The 15,923-nt window shown below is 44.1% G+C and overlaps 1 protein-coding gene across 3 annotated transcripts in view; it reads left to right on the forward strand.

Annotated features, from left to right (window-relative positions):
- The first annotated feature begins 10,793 nt into the window (after positions 1–10,793).
- Positions 10,794–15,923, forward strand: part of FECH (ferrochelatase) — a 37,594-nt gene continuing 32,464 nt past the window's right edge. Inside the window, exons 1-3 of one of the 3 annotated variants that reach the window (XM_024754891.1) lie at positions 10,876–10,927; positions 15,454–15,551; positions 15,791–15,917. Coding sequence is in view for 2 of the 3 variants with exons in the window: in XM_024754890.1 (XP_024610658.1) it covers positions 10,861–10,927; positions 15,791–15,917 (194 nt within the window). In the remaining variant the exon portion in view is untranslated. Of the gene's footprint in view, positions 10,928–15,453; positions 15,552–15,790; positions 15,918–15,923 lie in introns of all 3 variants that reach the window. The other 2 variants (XM_024754890.1, XM_024754889.1) reach the window with 2 other exon arrangements.

Raw genomic sequence — 15,923 nt, forward strand, 5'->3', positions numbered from 1 at the left:
GCCTGCACTCTGGAGCCCGTGAGCCACAACTACTGAAGCCCTCGTGCCTAGAGCCCGTGCTCTGCAGCAAGAGAAGCCACTGCAATGAGAAGCCCGCGCCCCGCAACCAGAGAAAGCCCACGCACGACAACGAAGACCCAACACAGCCAAAAATAAATAAGTTTATTTTTTAAAAGTAAATAAGTTCCAAAAGTATTTGCAGCTGGAATCTTCATGACAGCCCTGCATGGCTGTTGGAGTCACCCCACACTGTGTCTTTAGGTCTAATCTGTGCTAACTTATTAACTTGCAGGCTTATTGAATGGCTTCATTTCAGATTTGGTTAATTTTCCCCCAAAATGCATGTCATGTATCCTCAATGAGCTGTATTCCCAGCAATCAATAAATGGATACACGTAAAAACTCTTTGCTGACTTAATTTTTTTTAAGCTGATTGTCGCTATTTCACATTAATTAGTTCATGCCTTTTGCATTTTTTAAATCTTTATTTTTCATGATTTGTATATGTGAAACTAGATATTCCTGAATTTGGTAGGTATTAGTAAAAGTACATAGTAATGGAAAGGAATGGTTTTTAAAAATTAGATGTGGGTCCTAGTTACATCATTTTTATCATCCTTTTTGTATTAATTTTGGACACATTAGATTATATCTTATTTTGCAGTTAAGTAAAATGACAGATGGAAATGGGGCATTTGTCGTATATTTGGCCTCTATCTTTAAATGAAAAATACATGTAAGAATGGGAATGAGCTCTAACTGGATGCAACTAGGCAGTTCATTTGATCAGAATTTAGGTGACGAGGTTAGGCTCAATTAGATTAGATTTTAATTGTATAAATGGGCTAAAAGTTTTAAATACTGAGGGAGAGCTGTGGGGTTAGGTGGGGATAATGGAGTCAAGATAGTGGTGACGTCAAACCAAGAACCCAAGCAGCGCACCTCACGCACGTGGACTCACATTCCCTTTTCTCTGGTTGTCCCTGTAATCTAAGCGTCACAAGCCCATCCCATATCCCTGCCAAGTGTCCACCTCACAGACACCCAGTTCTGAGTTCCTGCTCTCGTGGGACTCATCTCACGGCCCTTTCCTGCCTGAAACTTCTTCCTAATACGTGATCCTCACACCAGCAGCCCCCTTCGCCTTTGGTGGTACTTGTGTAGCTGACCTGCTTTGGAGACAGATGGGAGGCTAATACTGTAGCAATTCAGATGACTTCAGTACTGAGTTTGTCAATGTCTTACAGCCGTTTCCACCCACCCAGCTCCCCACACATGGCTGCCTCTAGCATTTCCTAAAAATTTCTTGTTTAGTGTATAGAGCAATGAGATTCTGTCATAAGCAACCTTCCTACGCATTGGGGTCACCTGGGCCTCATCCCAGGCCAACAGAATCCGGATTTCAGGGCTGGGCCCAGGATGCTTTTTTTTTTTTTTTTTTTTTGGGGAGTCCCCTTCATCAGCAGGCGGACTCTCAACCACTGCGCCACCAGGGAGGCCCCCAGGATGCTTTTTAAAAGCCCGCCCAGCTGAGGCTGTGGCAGACTTAGTGTGACTGTCACTGAGTAGCTACCTCCCTCTTCTAAGCCAGCCTTAAGCCTCTCATCATCATGACTGTAGATCCTCATTCATCTCACATTAATCTCTTTTGAAATTGTTCCCAAGCTCTGTGTTAAAATGGGAACATTGGGGCAAGGTTGAGACTGTCCAATATTGCCAGTGGCCACAAAAACGCTACACCTGTGCACTAGTTAGCTTTCAAGTCATACCGGGAAATTCTCAAAATGATGGTAGCTGCCAATAATGGAGTACTGGTTTGTGTCAGCCATGTACTGTCACATGCTTTAATCCCCACAATAACCTCTTGTGATAATTATATAAATTATAAATTTATACAATATATGTTATAATTATAGCCCTATAATCCCTATATATGGATAATAGCCCTATTACCCCTGAGGTCATGGTTGAGAAAAGTTTAAAAAGTGCCTGAAGATGCACTGTTAAAAGTGACAGAATGAAGTTTGAAACTCCAAAGCTTGAATTCCTTTAAGCTTAGAATCCTATTATTTCATTCAGTCCTTCTAAGGAAAAAAGATATTATGATGTACAAATACTGTCATTCATAGTATTTGCTAATCGCTGGTCAATTAAATGATTCAGTCTCTTATGCTGAAAAGTTTCCTTCTACCTCATAGATTACTACTAACTTGATGATAAGATGAAGAATATTATCTTTGAGAAAACATTGGTTTTCTCAGCAGTTCAAAGATGCTGGTTTCTGGCGTCAAAATTTAACACAGTTGTAGCACCCTGGCTCACAGAAAGAGTGGTGCTCAAAATTTTAACTTATTCTTTAGGCATTTACTTCCATGTCAGGAAGAAAAACATGCTTCTATTACTTGATCGATTGTTCGGTTTTAGACGCTCTCTACTGCTCTTCTAAAGAAGATTGCGCTTCTTCCTCTCCCTGTCCCACCATTCATGTGCATGCCTTTCTTCTCCCGCTCTTTCCAGCTTAGTTAAATCATTACTTTGGTTGACCATGTTGTATACTATGACTGCTTTTCCTTTGCTGGCCAACTTTTCATTTTGCCCATAATTAACAGTCATCTCATTTTTTTCTTTATCATTAGTTCACTTTCCAAAGATGCTCAGACACATCAGGTGCTCATCAGTTATATCTTCCCATAGAAGCTTCTCTGAGAGCTTGTCTGCTGTAGTGTGACAGCCACACTTCAATCTTGAAACATAGCTGTCGTCCTGGGATCTTCTTTCACTGTCATCCCAGGTATCCCCTTCACCTTTCTCCTCTATGGACAGCCTGTTTCCTGTATCCCACGTTTCCCTGTTTCTTGGTTTACTTCCTCTTTTTGGTAGAGCACATCCTCCAGTAATTTCCTGAGAAAGGGTGCATGGAATGTCAATTCACTGAGAACTTGCCTATCTAAAAAATGTTTTTAATCTATCTTCACATTTAAACCATAGTCTCTATATAAAATTGTGGGTTAAAAAGAATTTTTCCCTCAGAATTTTGAAACCCTGGCTTCCAGTGTTACCATTCTAGCTTCCAATGTTGCTATGGAGAATTCCCAAACATTCTCATACATGGTCCTTTACATATGACCTGTCTATTCTAGAAGCTTGTCCCCATGTTCTGTAATATGATATTCCTTGGGACTGTTCATCCATTCTGTTGGGCAGTTGGTAGGCTCTTTAAATTCAGAAAGTCAGGGCCTTCAGTTGTGAAAACTTTCTTAAACTGTTTTTTTTTAAGTGTCCCCTCTTTTGTTTGTTTTTCTTTCTTTCTACAACTGCTATTATTCAGATAGTAGACCTCCTTTTATCTTTTTTTTTTTTTTGCTTGCTAGTTTCTGAGAGCTTTCCTCAACTTTTCCCTAGTCCTTCTGTTGAATTTTTCATCTCTGTTAGCATAGTAAAATTTAAAACATTTTTTATTCTGACCTCAGAAAGTTCCATCTTTATGGTCTTTTACTCAAGCTTTCTTCTTCCTGTATGTTTTCTTCTGTTTGCTTGGGTCTCTGTCTTTCTTCTTAGAGGCTTTTTTCAGATGTGAGGTGATACTTGGTTTTCTGCTGAGAATTCCAAATAGCAGATAAAATGCTTTTGACGTGTGTGGGAGGAGATGTGAGCCCTCCTGTACGGTGAGCTGCCTGAACTGTTGAGTATGTTGAGTATGGGAGTCCCTGATGTCATCATCCTTAGATCTTTCCTCTTGGGCCAGTTGGATTCCAGACTCTTCCCACCTCCTGTGGGGGGAAAGGGTGAAGAGGGCTATGTGTCCACAACTTCGGTAAGTCTAGTTCCCCAAATCTATCTCAATGTAGCATCTCTCCCTTTCATCCCCACTTCCAGGGCTACCCGCTGCTGCCAGTCTGGAACCTCCTAGGGATTCTGTCATGTAAATCCGGATGGTTCTTGTCTTAGGATGGCCATTTTAAGATTCAGGGTTTTTTGAGTTTGCTAAATCATGAACCATTTATCCATCTGCCTTCCAGCTCCCCAAATTTGTTGCCATCATTCCTTTTTCTTTTTTCTCCGTCATTTTAGGTTTGTGCTTGAAAACAAACAAAACACACCATCACTGTCAACAACAACAAAACCTCTCTTGACATTTTAGTGGGGTTTGGGGGTCGGAGTGAAATTACATCCATGTGTTCAAGCCCCCATTTTTACCCAGAGGTCTTCCCTCTGTATTTGAAGATAAATCAAAAGGGAGTGGACATAGGTGAAAGAGAATAAATGTTCAATTATTGTTAGCTATTAGGAAGGACAAATTAGCAAGGAGAGTGATGAATTCTCTGTAAATTGTTTTGTAAAACGAATTAATGATTAGGGCTTCCCTCGTGGTGTAGTGGTTAAGAATCGGCCTGCCAATGCAGGGGACACGGGTTTGAGCCCTGGTCCTGGAAGATCCCACATGCTGTGGAGCAACTGAGTCTGTGCACCACAACTACTGAGCCTGCGCTCTAGAGCCCACAAGCCACAACTACTGAGCCCACGAGCCACAACTACTGAAGCCCATGTGCCTAGAGCCCATGCTCTGCAACAAGAGAAGCCACCGCAATGAGAAGCCCGCACACCACAACGAAGAGTAGCCCCCACTCGCTGCAACTAGAGAAAGCCTGTGCGCAGCAACGAAGACCCAACGCAGCAAAAAATAAATAAATAAATAAACAAATGAATAAATTTATTTTTAAAAAATGGATGGTTGAATGAATGGTCGGTTTCAATCCTTATTTCTGTGTAGATGACCACTACAACTTTCTGTTGGATGGCTGTACCTGTTTGTCCTTCTTGCAATGTAAAACATACTCAGGCAAAAACAAAGACAATATGAAAACAACAAATATAAAAAAGTGCATTCATCTTTGCCTCAAACCAGCTGTACTGCTGACTAATGTATTTCTCTTTTTTGGTCTCACTACTGCTGAAGACCTTGAATTACCCGATTCTGCCCTCCCTCTAATCTCCAGTGTGCCATTACTTGCCTATTTCTGTCTTCACTTTCCATGGCCACGCCCCTCAACACCTCTTTTGTGAACGGTGGCCACTGTCTTCTATTTGTTCTCCCTGTCTCTCCTCTCTTATAGCCTGGACCCTGCTTGCTCAATCCTTTTCCTCAGAACACAGGCTACTCTTCTCCATGACTGTCATGACCATGCATGACTCCCGTTCACCTACCAACAAAGGTCCAATTTCTCAGCACATTCAGGCTCCGTCCTCAGCCTTCTCTCACCACGCTTATCTCTGAATCCTTTCCAGATGCTGTGCGGTGGCCAAGTGAACGTCTTGCTCTTGGTAATCACGTGCTCTTCTGCCTTCAGAGTGTCCCCTCACATTCAGTATACAACAAGCCTACTTTTCTTGTAAATTCTATACCACCCTGATGAAAAAGCATCCCTGCATCCTCTCAGCCTGAAACCACCACTCATTTTTATCAGGGAAACTTCTGCTCACCTCTTCCTCTCCCACTATAAACAGGTAACTCTACTGGATAAAGATAATAATTCCACACAGACCCTCCTCTTAGCTGAGTGAAAGGAACACCTCTAGGCATCAGAATTGGAGAGGAGGGAGTAGAGAGGGTCTCTAAACCAGAGCTGTTAGGTTAGGTATGGGAGTTAGAGGGAGAATTGAACCCAGATAAAGGCACTCAGGGATATTTTTTAAAGTTATACTAGGGCTTCCCTGGTGGCACAGTGGTTGAGAGTCCGCCTGCCGATGCAGGGGACACGGGTTCGTGCCCCGGTCCAGGAAGATCCCACATGCCGCGGAGCGGCTGAGCCCGTGAGCCATGGCTGCTGAGCCTGCGCGTCCAGAGCCTGTGCTCCGCAACGGGAGAGGCCACAACAGTGAGAGGCCCGTGAACCGCAAAAAAAAAAAAAAAAAAAGTTATACTAAAGTATACTATTCGTACAAAAAAGGGCACACACCATAAGTGTGCAACACTACGAATTTTCACAAAGTGAGCACATCATGTACGCAGCTCCTACAGTGCCCACCCTATACCCAGACAGGAAAGTGGACCAAGGGCTAGACCCTTCTCTGCATGAAACAGGGACTTAGGGGGCTGGCCCTTCTGTGAAATCTAGAAAACTGGCCCTGTAGCCAGAGAAGGACATGGAAGACTGCCACCTGCCCAGGGCTCTGGACAGGGAATGAAAGCTTGCTGGAAAAAGTCAACTTTCCTGGTTTGAATGTATCTGCAAGGGGCAGCACTACCAAGCCAAGAAATGTACATAAACCCCATCTAAGCCTGGTGGGACCCTGCAATCCTGGCAGAGGCAGACCGGAAATGCTCTGGAGGGACTCTCCCGCCACCCCGGGGGCAGAGACCTCTCTGGAGAAAAACACTCTTGCCCAATATGATCTCAAAAAGAGTTAGAACCCTTAGGAGAAAATGAAATTATGTCATGTGTCTTAATACTGGCGCAAGAGCTCCAGTTTTCTCTCTACACCGCAGGCAAAGTGAACCTTTTGAACCATAAGCATGGATCATTCTGTTAGAGGGAGATCACTTGATAAGACGAAGTCTTTCATCACCTAATAGGCCGAAACTCCTTCCCCTCCACCCCACACACTCTGCTCAAGACACGCAGTCTCTCTACTGTCTGTCAAGGTCTTGTTATGGGGTGAACTGTGTCCCTCTCCCTCAAAAAAAAAAACCCGATATGTTGAAATCCTCCCCTCTGGTACTTGGAAACGTTATCTTATTTACCAGTAGGGTCTTTGCAGATGTAACCAAGTTCTGATGAGGTCAATAGGGTGAGCTCTTAATCCAATACGACTGGTGTCCTTCTAGAAGGAAAGATGGCTATGGGAAAAGAGACACACAGGGAGAAGGCTACATGACCACAGAGGCAGAGATGAGAGTGATGCTACAAGGCAAGGAGAGCCAAGGGTTGCTGGCCACTGCCAGAAGCTAGGAAGAGGCAGGAAAGGATTCCCTCCGACAAACTGCTGAGGGAGCATGGCCCTGTTGACACTGACTTGGACTTCCAGCCTCAGAACTGGAAGACAATATATTTCTTTTTTTTTTCAGTACGCGGGCCTCTCACTGTTGTGGCCTCTCCCGTTGCAGAGCACAGGCTCCAGACGCGCAGGCTCAGCGGCCATGGCTCACGGGCCCAGCTGCTCCGTGACAGGTGGGATCTTCCCGGACCGGGACACGAACCCGTGTCCCCTGCATCGGCAGGCGGACTCTCAACCACTGCACCACCAGGAAAGCCCCCATTTCTGTTGTTTTAAGCAGCCTGGTTTGTGGTATTTTGTTCCAGCAGCCCCAAAACTAATACAAGCCTCAAATGTGTTCCAGTACTTTCTGATCCCTCTGCTTGCAAAGCCCTTCCACAGAGAACCTCCCTCACTTCCCACAGGCCCCTGTTCAACTGGCACCTTTGCAGAGAGGCCCTGTCCCACTGCACCCCCGAAACTAACATTTCCTGCCTCTCTCCATTCCTTTGCCTCATTTATTATTTTTCTTCATGGTTCCTAGTCATAGCTAACCTTATGGTATGGATCTTTTGTTTATTGTCTGCCTTGCCTTCTAGAATGTAAGTTGCATGAAAGTAGAGATAGTCCAATTCATTGCTGTAATGCTCAGTGCCCACCACGTGCCTGACCTAGGCATGCCCTCCATACATATTTGTTTCATAAATGAATGAGCTACTTGAGAGTACAGTTTATTTTTTTATCCTTCCCAGTATCCGATATAACACTTTGCTCATAGTAGACTCTCAGAAAATATGTGCAGATGAACTAATAAACCCATAATCACTAGTGGGCTTAAGGCTCTGCGTGGTTAAGAGTGGCAGTCAAAATGCACATCGCATTGGCCTGCATTTGGTGGCCTCTTTGCTTAAAACAACTGTGGGGACAATCGGTCAGTTTTCTGTGACTAATCATCAGAGCTCACCATTTGTCTGCTTCACGCAGCCACTGTGTCTCTTGCACTGAATGCCCCCAACCTCGCCCTGTTGTTCTGATTAAGGAGACAGAATTGAGTAATCTAAATTTAGTTTGTGTAGCTCAGAGGTGCCAATCATGGCAAATAATGAATTGGGGATCTCCCCCCACCCCTTTCCTGAAGCATTGAGCTGAAACCAACAAATTCATTTTATTTAGGATCACAGGCTGAATTCTGAGTGCTATCTGTGAGAAGAGAATGCTTTCTTCACTAATTAAGTCAACAGAGCTCAGGCAAACCCTCTCCCGGGTGGTGGGAGTGCTGCTTATCTGAGTTGGCCCAGAGAATGTGCTTTCTGTTTGTTAAGGGAAGTGGTTATAATTTTGGTACAGATATTTAAGCCAGAAAAAAATGCATTTATATACACATACATATGTGTATATATACATAAAATATATGCATATATATATAAATCTCATATAGTTTTAAAAATTTCTTTAGCCTTTCAAGGGCTTTCTGGATTTCTTAGTAAAACCCATATTTAGAATTCACATCTTCTGATTTAAGGGCTGTGTTTTCCTATCAGTTTTGAAAAGGACCCATATAAAGCATACTTTATCTGTTTTCACTTCAAAAGAACATAAAAATTTACTCACTGAAAAGCTGTTGTATTTGATGCTTTTTGTAAGAAATAAGCCATAGATTAGAAATAACAAATGTCATGAAGAGCTCTTTGGGGAAAAATAATGAAGTTCTGTTTCCATTTGTAACCTATGAGTCTTAATATGTGTGTCGGGAGGTTTTATACATGAGTATAATTTTGAATGAGTTTTTTAAGAGTCAGTAAAAGGAAAATGAATGAAATTTGCTGATTCATTTTTTAAAATGAATGATTCATTTTTTAAAATGTTATTCATTTTTTAAAATGAATAATTTTATTCATTTTTAAAAATATTATGTTGATATATTTTTAATTATTTTTATTATTTTTTAATATTTATTTTTTATATTAAACAGTTTTTAATATTTACTATTTTATTTATTTTATTTTTTAATTATGTTGATATATTTAATAAAACATGGCTTGTTAGTTCCTTTTTTTTTCTGGCCAGATACAAATTTAACTTGCCCCAATGTTGATTACATGAGATTTGGCACCTTTATGCCTTGTCACTAATCATCAGCATTTCCCTGGGAGGGACCAGAAGACCCCTGCTATCTCCACTAGCAGGAGCGGTACAGCACCCGGGATGGAAGGGTGACTTATCCTGAGCCTTCTGAGCCGAGAAGAGCCCACATAGTTCAGTCATTAAAAACCCTGGGCTTTTTCTACTTCTCTGGCCTTGTCGACACTTTTTCCAGCACAGCATTTCAAACTGTAAAGACGTTTTGTGTAGCTGATTTAAAAGCAATGGGTTTAGGCTTTAGGTAGAGGAGTATATTATCTACAAAGATCACCTCTTCAAAGGGCAAATTAGACTAATGTAATTTTCATTCTGAGAACGGAGAGCTAGCAAAATGTATAGGAAAGCAGTTGATACGAGGAGCAAGTTTTACTGTCTGTTTAGGGGACACCTCTTGCCTGATTTGAAGACTGTGTAGATAATATGAAAAGCAATCCACTTAAGTTGACATTTTACACCAAGCTGAATACCAGAAAGAGGACCCACTTTAATAATAAATAAACGAATTCAATCAAGAGCATACATTTTAGCTACAGAAAACTGGTTTTGCACTCAATCTAGACTCCATTTTCCTGGAATGTTCCACGTGGCTTGCCCCCTTACTTCCTCAGGTCTTTGCCCAAATGTCAGTGAGGTTTTCTCTGACCCATCTATTTCAAATTGCACTAGCCTCCCCTCTCTCATCTCCCTTACATAGCTTCATTCTTTCTAACGCTCATCATCACCCTAAATACTACATATTGTGATTATTTTCTGTCTCTCCCCTAATCCCTATGTAAGTCCCTTGTCTGCTCTGTTCACTGCTGTTTCCCCAGTGCACACAGTAGGTGCTCAATACTTGTTCAGTGAATGAAAGAATGGTGCCTGACACCTTTCTATTCCAAAGGTTGGTCTTGTACTTCGAGACGCACTGAGCATTAGGGCCAGATGGGCGGGCAGAGGTGTGGGAATGTAGCAAGGGCTAGAAATGCGGGGGCACCTGTTCTGTGCGCGGGATTGGGGCCAGGCAGTCACCCTGCGAAGGTGCACAAACATGATACTGACAGACCTCACCCTACCAGCCCACCAAAAAATGTCTGCCGGACTGGCCTTCCCTTTTCCTAATGCTATCACGTTAGCAGTCTAATGTTTGTTTTCTGGTCCCAGCTGTGAAACTCTGCTGCATAAAGATACTACAGAGGAACTTAACAAGTATGTCATGAGTGTCTGATATAAAATAATTCCTTTTCTCATTCTGAAAACAAAGCAAAATAAAACAGGGTCGGTACAGTTGTGCTGTAACTAGGCCACAAAACTGGAGAATTGAGGCAAAAGCATTGTCACATGTAAGTGATAGTAGTGGAAATGTGAAGAAAGTTCTTTACGTTGTCATGGCTGCAGTTCCTGCCTTGGTCAGGTGGGCGCATGCAACCAGGGCGTTCGTTCAGGGCTACTCGCACGGATTTTTGGTGGTTTGGGTGGAAGGTGCCAATTGCACAGCCTGGGACCCTTTCTTACCCTGGGGACCTCGCTGCTGCAGGGCGGGCTCCCGGGGAGGGGCGTGTCTCCGCCTGGCCCCGCCCCTGAAGCCCCGCCCCTGCCCGGCACCAATGAGCGGGCGCACAGCCCGGGCGCAGGGAGTGGCCGCGCCTGATAAGGAGGCGTGGGTGGTGGGTGCTGAGGTCTGCTGCTAGCCGTTGGTGGGGCCCGCGCCTGGGTGTGCTGCAGCGGGAGGAACCCAGGTCCCGGGCCGAGGCTGCCCCGGGAATGGTTTTAGTCAGCACAAACATGGCTGCGGCCCTGCGATCTGCGGGCGTCCTGCTCCGCGATCGGCGTAAGTGGGGCTGTCGCGGCCGCCGCCGAGGCGGGGACAACGGGCAGCTGGCGCCCGGGTCCCCGGGCCTGGGAACTTCCAAGGAGCGGCGGCGGGCTGCGCAGGAAGCTGCCTGCGACGGGGCGAGGGGCGGAGAAAGGATCCGGAAAGGGGCGCTCCACTGGGAGGGGCGAGAGTGGGGTACGTGGGTCCCCCGAGGACCCTGAGAGGCCGCGGGGAGGGGTCCCGGAGTCACATCGGTCCGCTGGGTGGCCGTGAGCAGTGGCTGAATTTCTAAGAGCCTTAGTTCTTATCTGTAAAATAAGAATAATGATAGTGGCAGGATTGTTGTGATTTCGGGAGGCAGAGTGTGTTAAGGGCCTGCCACAGAGAGACAGTACCGTTGGCATCATTATCCTCATTATCACCATGGGCATCTACCCTGGGGTTCCCTCTCTGGTGGTGGAGGTCACACTGTGCCCACTGCTGCCCTGGCCCCTGGCATCACCCGGTGCTCACTTGTCCTTGGCAGCAGGACCCACCGCGGGGCAGCTCAGGCTAGTATTTTCTAGAGATATTTGGAGAAGAAGTAAGACCCATGGACAACCTCACACGTTTCTGATACAGAGGTGAATGTAGGTTGTGTCCACAGGATGAGCGGACGCGACTCTGGTTCAGACACACCTGGTTGGGTCACTAGCTCTGCAGCATTCCTGTGACCCCCCTGAGTGACGCATTCACCCCAGCTTGAACTTTGCTAAACATAAAAGAAGGTAATACCTCATAGGCTTGCCGTGAAGATTAACAGGGTACAGGTAAAGCCTGTAGCACAGTCCCTGGCACACAGTAGATACATAAATAACCTCAAAATGTTCAGTTATTAGTATGTTAAAGGCTGCCACCTACTAAGATGGTTAATTTGTATATTTGAATGATGACTGGACACAGACCTGACTTATTTTTCTAAGAAGTTCCCTAATTCATCAATCTGTCACCTACTGAGAAGGAGTGGAGAGTCCACTCTGAAACTCCATATCTTATTACAGGTGCCTTTGTTGGAAAAATAATAAGGACCCAGTGTCCAATGACAATCAGGTCACTAAGGGCAGTGGGAGATGAAAGACATTATCTTTTAAGAAAAGGAAGCACAGTGCCAGCAACGGGGCTGAAAGAAGTATCAAATTAGTCTTTTCTTTCACCGACCCTTCCTGTGGCAAAGAAAGTCTGACAGGCTCTAGAGTTGAGGTCATAGAACAATATGAGAAACTTTAAATGCTTTGTTGTCCAGGTTATAAGTAACCAAGTGGAAGGATTCAGAAACCACAGCAGAAGTAGATTTGAAGTTCAATTGAATTACAGACTCTGATTTTAGATGTACTTATAATACTTTAATTATCTTGTTTTATATGAAGGGATTAACATCTGGGTTAGAAAAAATTGAGTAGTATTTCTCAAAATGAATTCTCAAAGTAGAAAAGCAAAGTTTTACACTCTATGTTTTTAGCATAGTACAGAATTAATAAGAAGCTCCCTAGTATATATGTATATAGTATATACGTATATTTTAGAAAGTTAATAGAATAAAGAATTATTGTTTCTTTGTGACGTTTTCTTTCCAGATTTTTTACGTTAGGCATATATGTCTTTTGTAATTGGAAAAACCAAATCTAGAATAATAAAAAAGAATATCAATGTTTAAATTAATACATGAGAACATTCTGGCTCCATACTAGAAAAATAACAATTTTTTTCTTAAAGCCTCCCCTCACCAAGTGTTTATTAATAGTTACAATACAGAACCTTATTTCTGTTAATTTTTAAAATGATACTCATGTTTATAAGGACCTTTTGAAATAATCTTCATCTGCTGTGTGATAGAAAAGGGCTGCATTGGGTACTTGTGTATCTTGTTTTCTACCCTCCCACGTACCACCCCCAAGCATCCAAAATATTAAATAATTGTTTTGGAGAATCACTTGATACCCGTGAACTTCTTAAGTCACAGGTATACTTTTGAATGATTCACCTATTGGGTGTGTCCAGGAATTAATGAAGTTTTGTTTTCTTACATCATCTTTTCTGCATATCCCTTGGTTTTATAGCTTTTATTGTTTGTAGGCCTTCCAAAGGTAGACCAGTTGTCCATGCCAAGAGTAGGGTTAGAATTACCTGGTCTTAGTTCATAAGTGGGCAGATCCTTACTATTGAGTGTTCTTACTTCATGCATTGTGCCAGACACTGTTCTTGGGGCTGGACATAGATTTTTAAAAATTTTCCTCATCTTTACAACAGCCCTGCAAGTTTGGCCTTATCACTGTTTTACAGATGAGAAAAGTGAGGCTTGGAGTAGCTCAGTGAGTTGCCCAGTTACTGTCACACAGCTTGTTTGGTCCTATCTGGAATTTCTGCTCAGATCTCTCTAGCTCCAGAACACACACTCTTACACCACGCGATTCTGCCTGTGCCTTTGAATTTCTCTTAAGCTGTGAGCTGAGTGTATTCAGGAGTCTCCTTTGGTTCTTTGAATAATTACTTTAAACTCCTTTAGCTAGATTAGTACTAATCATTTGGTAGGAGATACTCTGTTTTTCTGGAGTCTTCAGATCATCAAGGGAGAGGAGTGTTTTAGAGAAGTCCTTGAGAGGTGGGTGTGTTAACCCTATGTCCTGAGCAGAAAGGATCCATCATTAGCATCACCTTCTTTGAGAATTTATTTAACCTCAGAGAAGAGAATTTTGTAAGTAGAGGGCACGGCAATAGTTTTCGGCAGCTTGAAAAGCTACCAGCTCCCAAACTGTACTAAGCATTGCTAATGTACTGGTTGGAGACTCTAGTCTCATCCTTATTCCCCACCCCTACCCCACCCCCTTTTAAAGTTTGCAGGAGGAAATCTTATTATATTACCAGCAGTCAAATTATGTAATGCCAAAGTTCTATTCTGATACCCCATGGAATCTGATATAACCTCATTTACATAAGGAATTGCAGACATCGCAGCTTGATTGAGAACCTGGTTAAATCTCATCGTGCAGTTCAGAATTGAACTTGTCTGAAATAAGGAGATGTGAGTTGGTTTGAGACTTCACGTGAGCGGAATTGAAGTTCTTTATGTCAATCTTTGCACTTCTGCTTTGAGTTAATAAGGATTATTCAGCTCAAGCTCACGTAATTGGCTCTGGTGGGAATGTGCACAGTCTGGATAGTTGGAAATCTAAGTGGCCTGGAAATATCATTCTCCTATATTTTATAGACCTGCTAGGTGATAAAAAAAGAAAAAGAAAAAAAATCAGAGACGGTGTAGTCCCTACGCTCTAGACACTTACCAAGGGAAATAATACTGGTACCAATATATGAGGCAGGCCCTGTGAAGAGTGCTTCACTGGTCTTATCTGCTGTAATCTTTACAAGGATGCAGATAACAGGGTTTCACCATTTTACAGCTGGGGAAACTAAGGCTCAGAAAGATTATAACCCAGCCCCAGTTACATTACTAGTAAGTGGCAGAACTGGATTCAGAGTCGGGTCCATTGGTCCACAGCCCGGGTTCCTCACCAGAACACCTTTGACTCGTAAGTAGGAGGAGGGTAGAAGGAGGCTGATCTCAGGCTGGTTTCAGACCCGCTGGTTTGAGCCTGGGGAAGGGAGGTTGTGTGTATACTGCGGGGCACGGTAGTAACTACTGTCCTGCATTTTGCCATCTTGAGTACCTACTGTGTGGTTTCAGTTTAATTTCACTCTGTGTTGTTTAAGGATGAATACCCTTCATGCTATAACTGGGTATGGCCCATGGACTCCTTGATCCAGATAGGCTCTCCAGGCCCACAACTAACTTTGTGGTGCCCAGGACAAGACCCGTATACAGCAAGCTAACAGACTGTGAATTATGTTCTGTTCTGCTGTGCTGACAAGTAGACCTTGCTAACGGCCTGGAAGGGTGAACTCTTGAACTCTTCACAGTTCCTACAGAAATGCCTCGGCCTTGAGAAAGTTGCCTCGGGCGGGCAGACTTCCCTGCTTCTCTTCCCACTCCTGGCCTGCCCTGCATGGTGAAGAGTTGTGCATACTCCAGTGTGTATGGATGTTCAAGCTCCATTCTTGACCCTATGAACAGCCACCAGTTGGCTACCCTTCAGATCAAGAATTGCTTATACTGATGGTGCGATCTGCCATCAGGAGGATGGATGCAGGAAAGAGGTCTGCGCCAGACCCTGGAAGTGGAGCTTTTGGGGCAGGGAATTCTGAGGTCCTGGGTCCTGGGAGCCTGGTCAGGAATACGGGGCATGGACTCTGGGGGTCCACGAATCCTTGGCCGTGCAGATGGCATACCCCATGGGGCAGGGTGCAGAAGGAGGTGGACCAGAATCGGCCCTTGAAAGCAGAGCACCTCCGTCCCCCGGCCCTTGTCAGAGTCCAAGGGCAATTCTGGGGTTCTTAGTTCTGGTACTATATTGGAGAAGGCTAGGAGGCAGATATGAGATCTGTGCAAGTGGTGGAAAACTGGCCCAGTTTCCACTCCTTAAATCAGTGTTTCTTAACCTTTTCTGCAGGCTCCTCACCTTTCATATGAGCAGTATGCTGCCGTCATAACATGCGGTGATCTCATGAGGGATCATATCAAAAGCGGCGGCCAAGGCAGTGAGAGGAGGTGTGTGTGGCTTCTAAAAAGGCTCCATGCAAGTCCTGTAAGCCATCCTAGGGGATGCCATCCCACCCCCTCAGAGAGGTCTTAAGAGCCTTCACCCACCTGCAGTGAAATGCTGGGGAAATCACCTCTGCTGTAGCATCTCTATTAAATTTTAGATCCAGGAATTATGCTCTGAGGACCTCTTCAAAAGCAATTACTTTCCAGCTAGATTTCATGCTGCCACTTTAATTTTGTCACAGTGGTATATGGTGGCTCAAGGGCCTGTCAGCCACGGAGGTGCCAGTCGGGTGCAGCCACAGCAGCAGCTGCCACAGAAACAGCCCAACGTGCCAGAAGCCCCAGATGTCAAGTTCAGCCGGGGAACAGGTATGA

Source organism: Neophocaena asiaeorientalis, unplaced genomic scaffold, assembly GCF_003031525.2.
Source record: "Neophocaena asiaeorientalis asiaeorientalis breed wild unplaced genomic scaffold, Neophocaena_asiaeorientalis_V1.1 scaffold124, whole genome shotgun sequence".
NCBI lineage: Eukaryota > Metazoa > Chordata > Mammalia > Artiodactyla > Phocoenidae > Neophocaena > Neophocaena asiaeorientalis.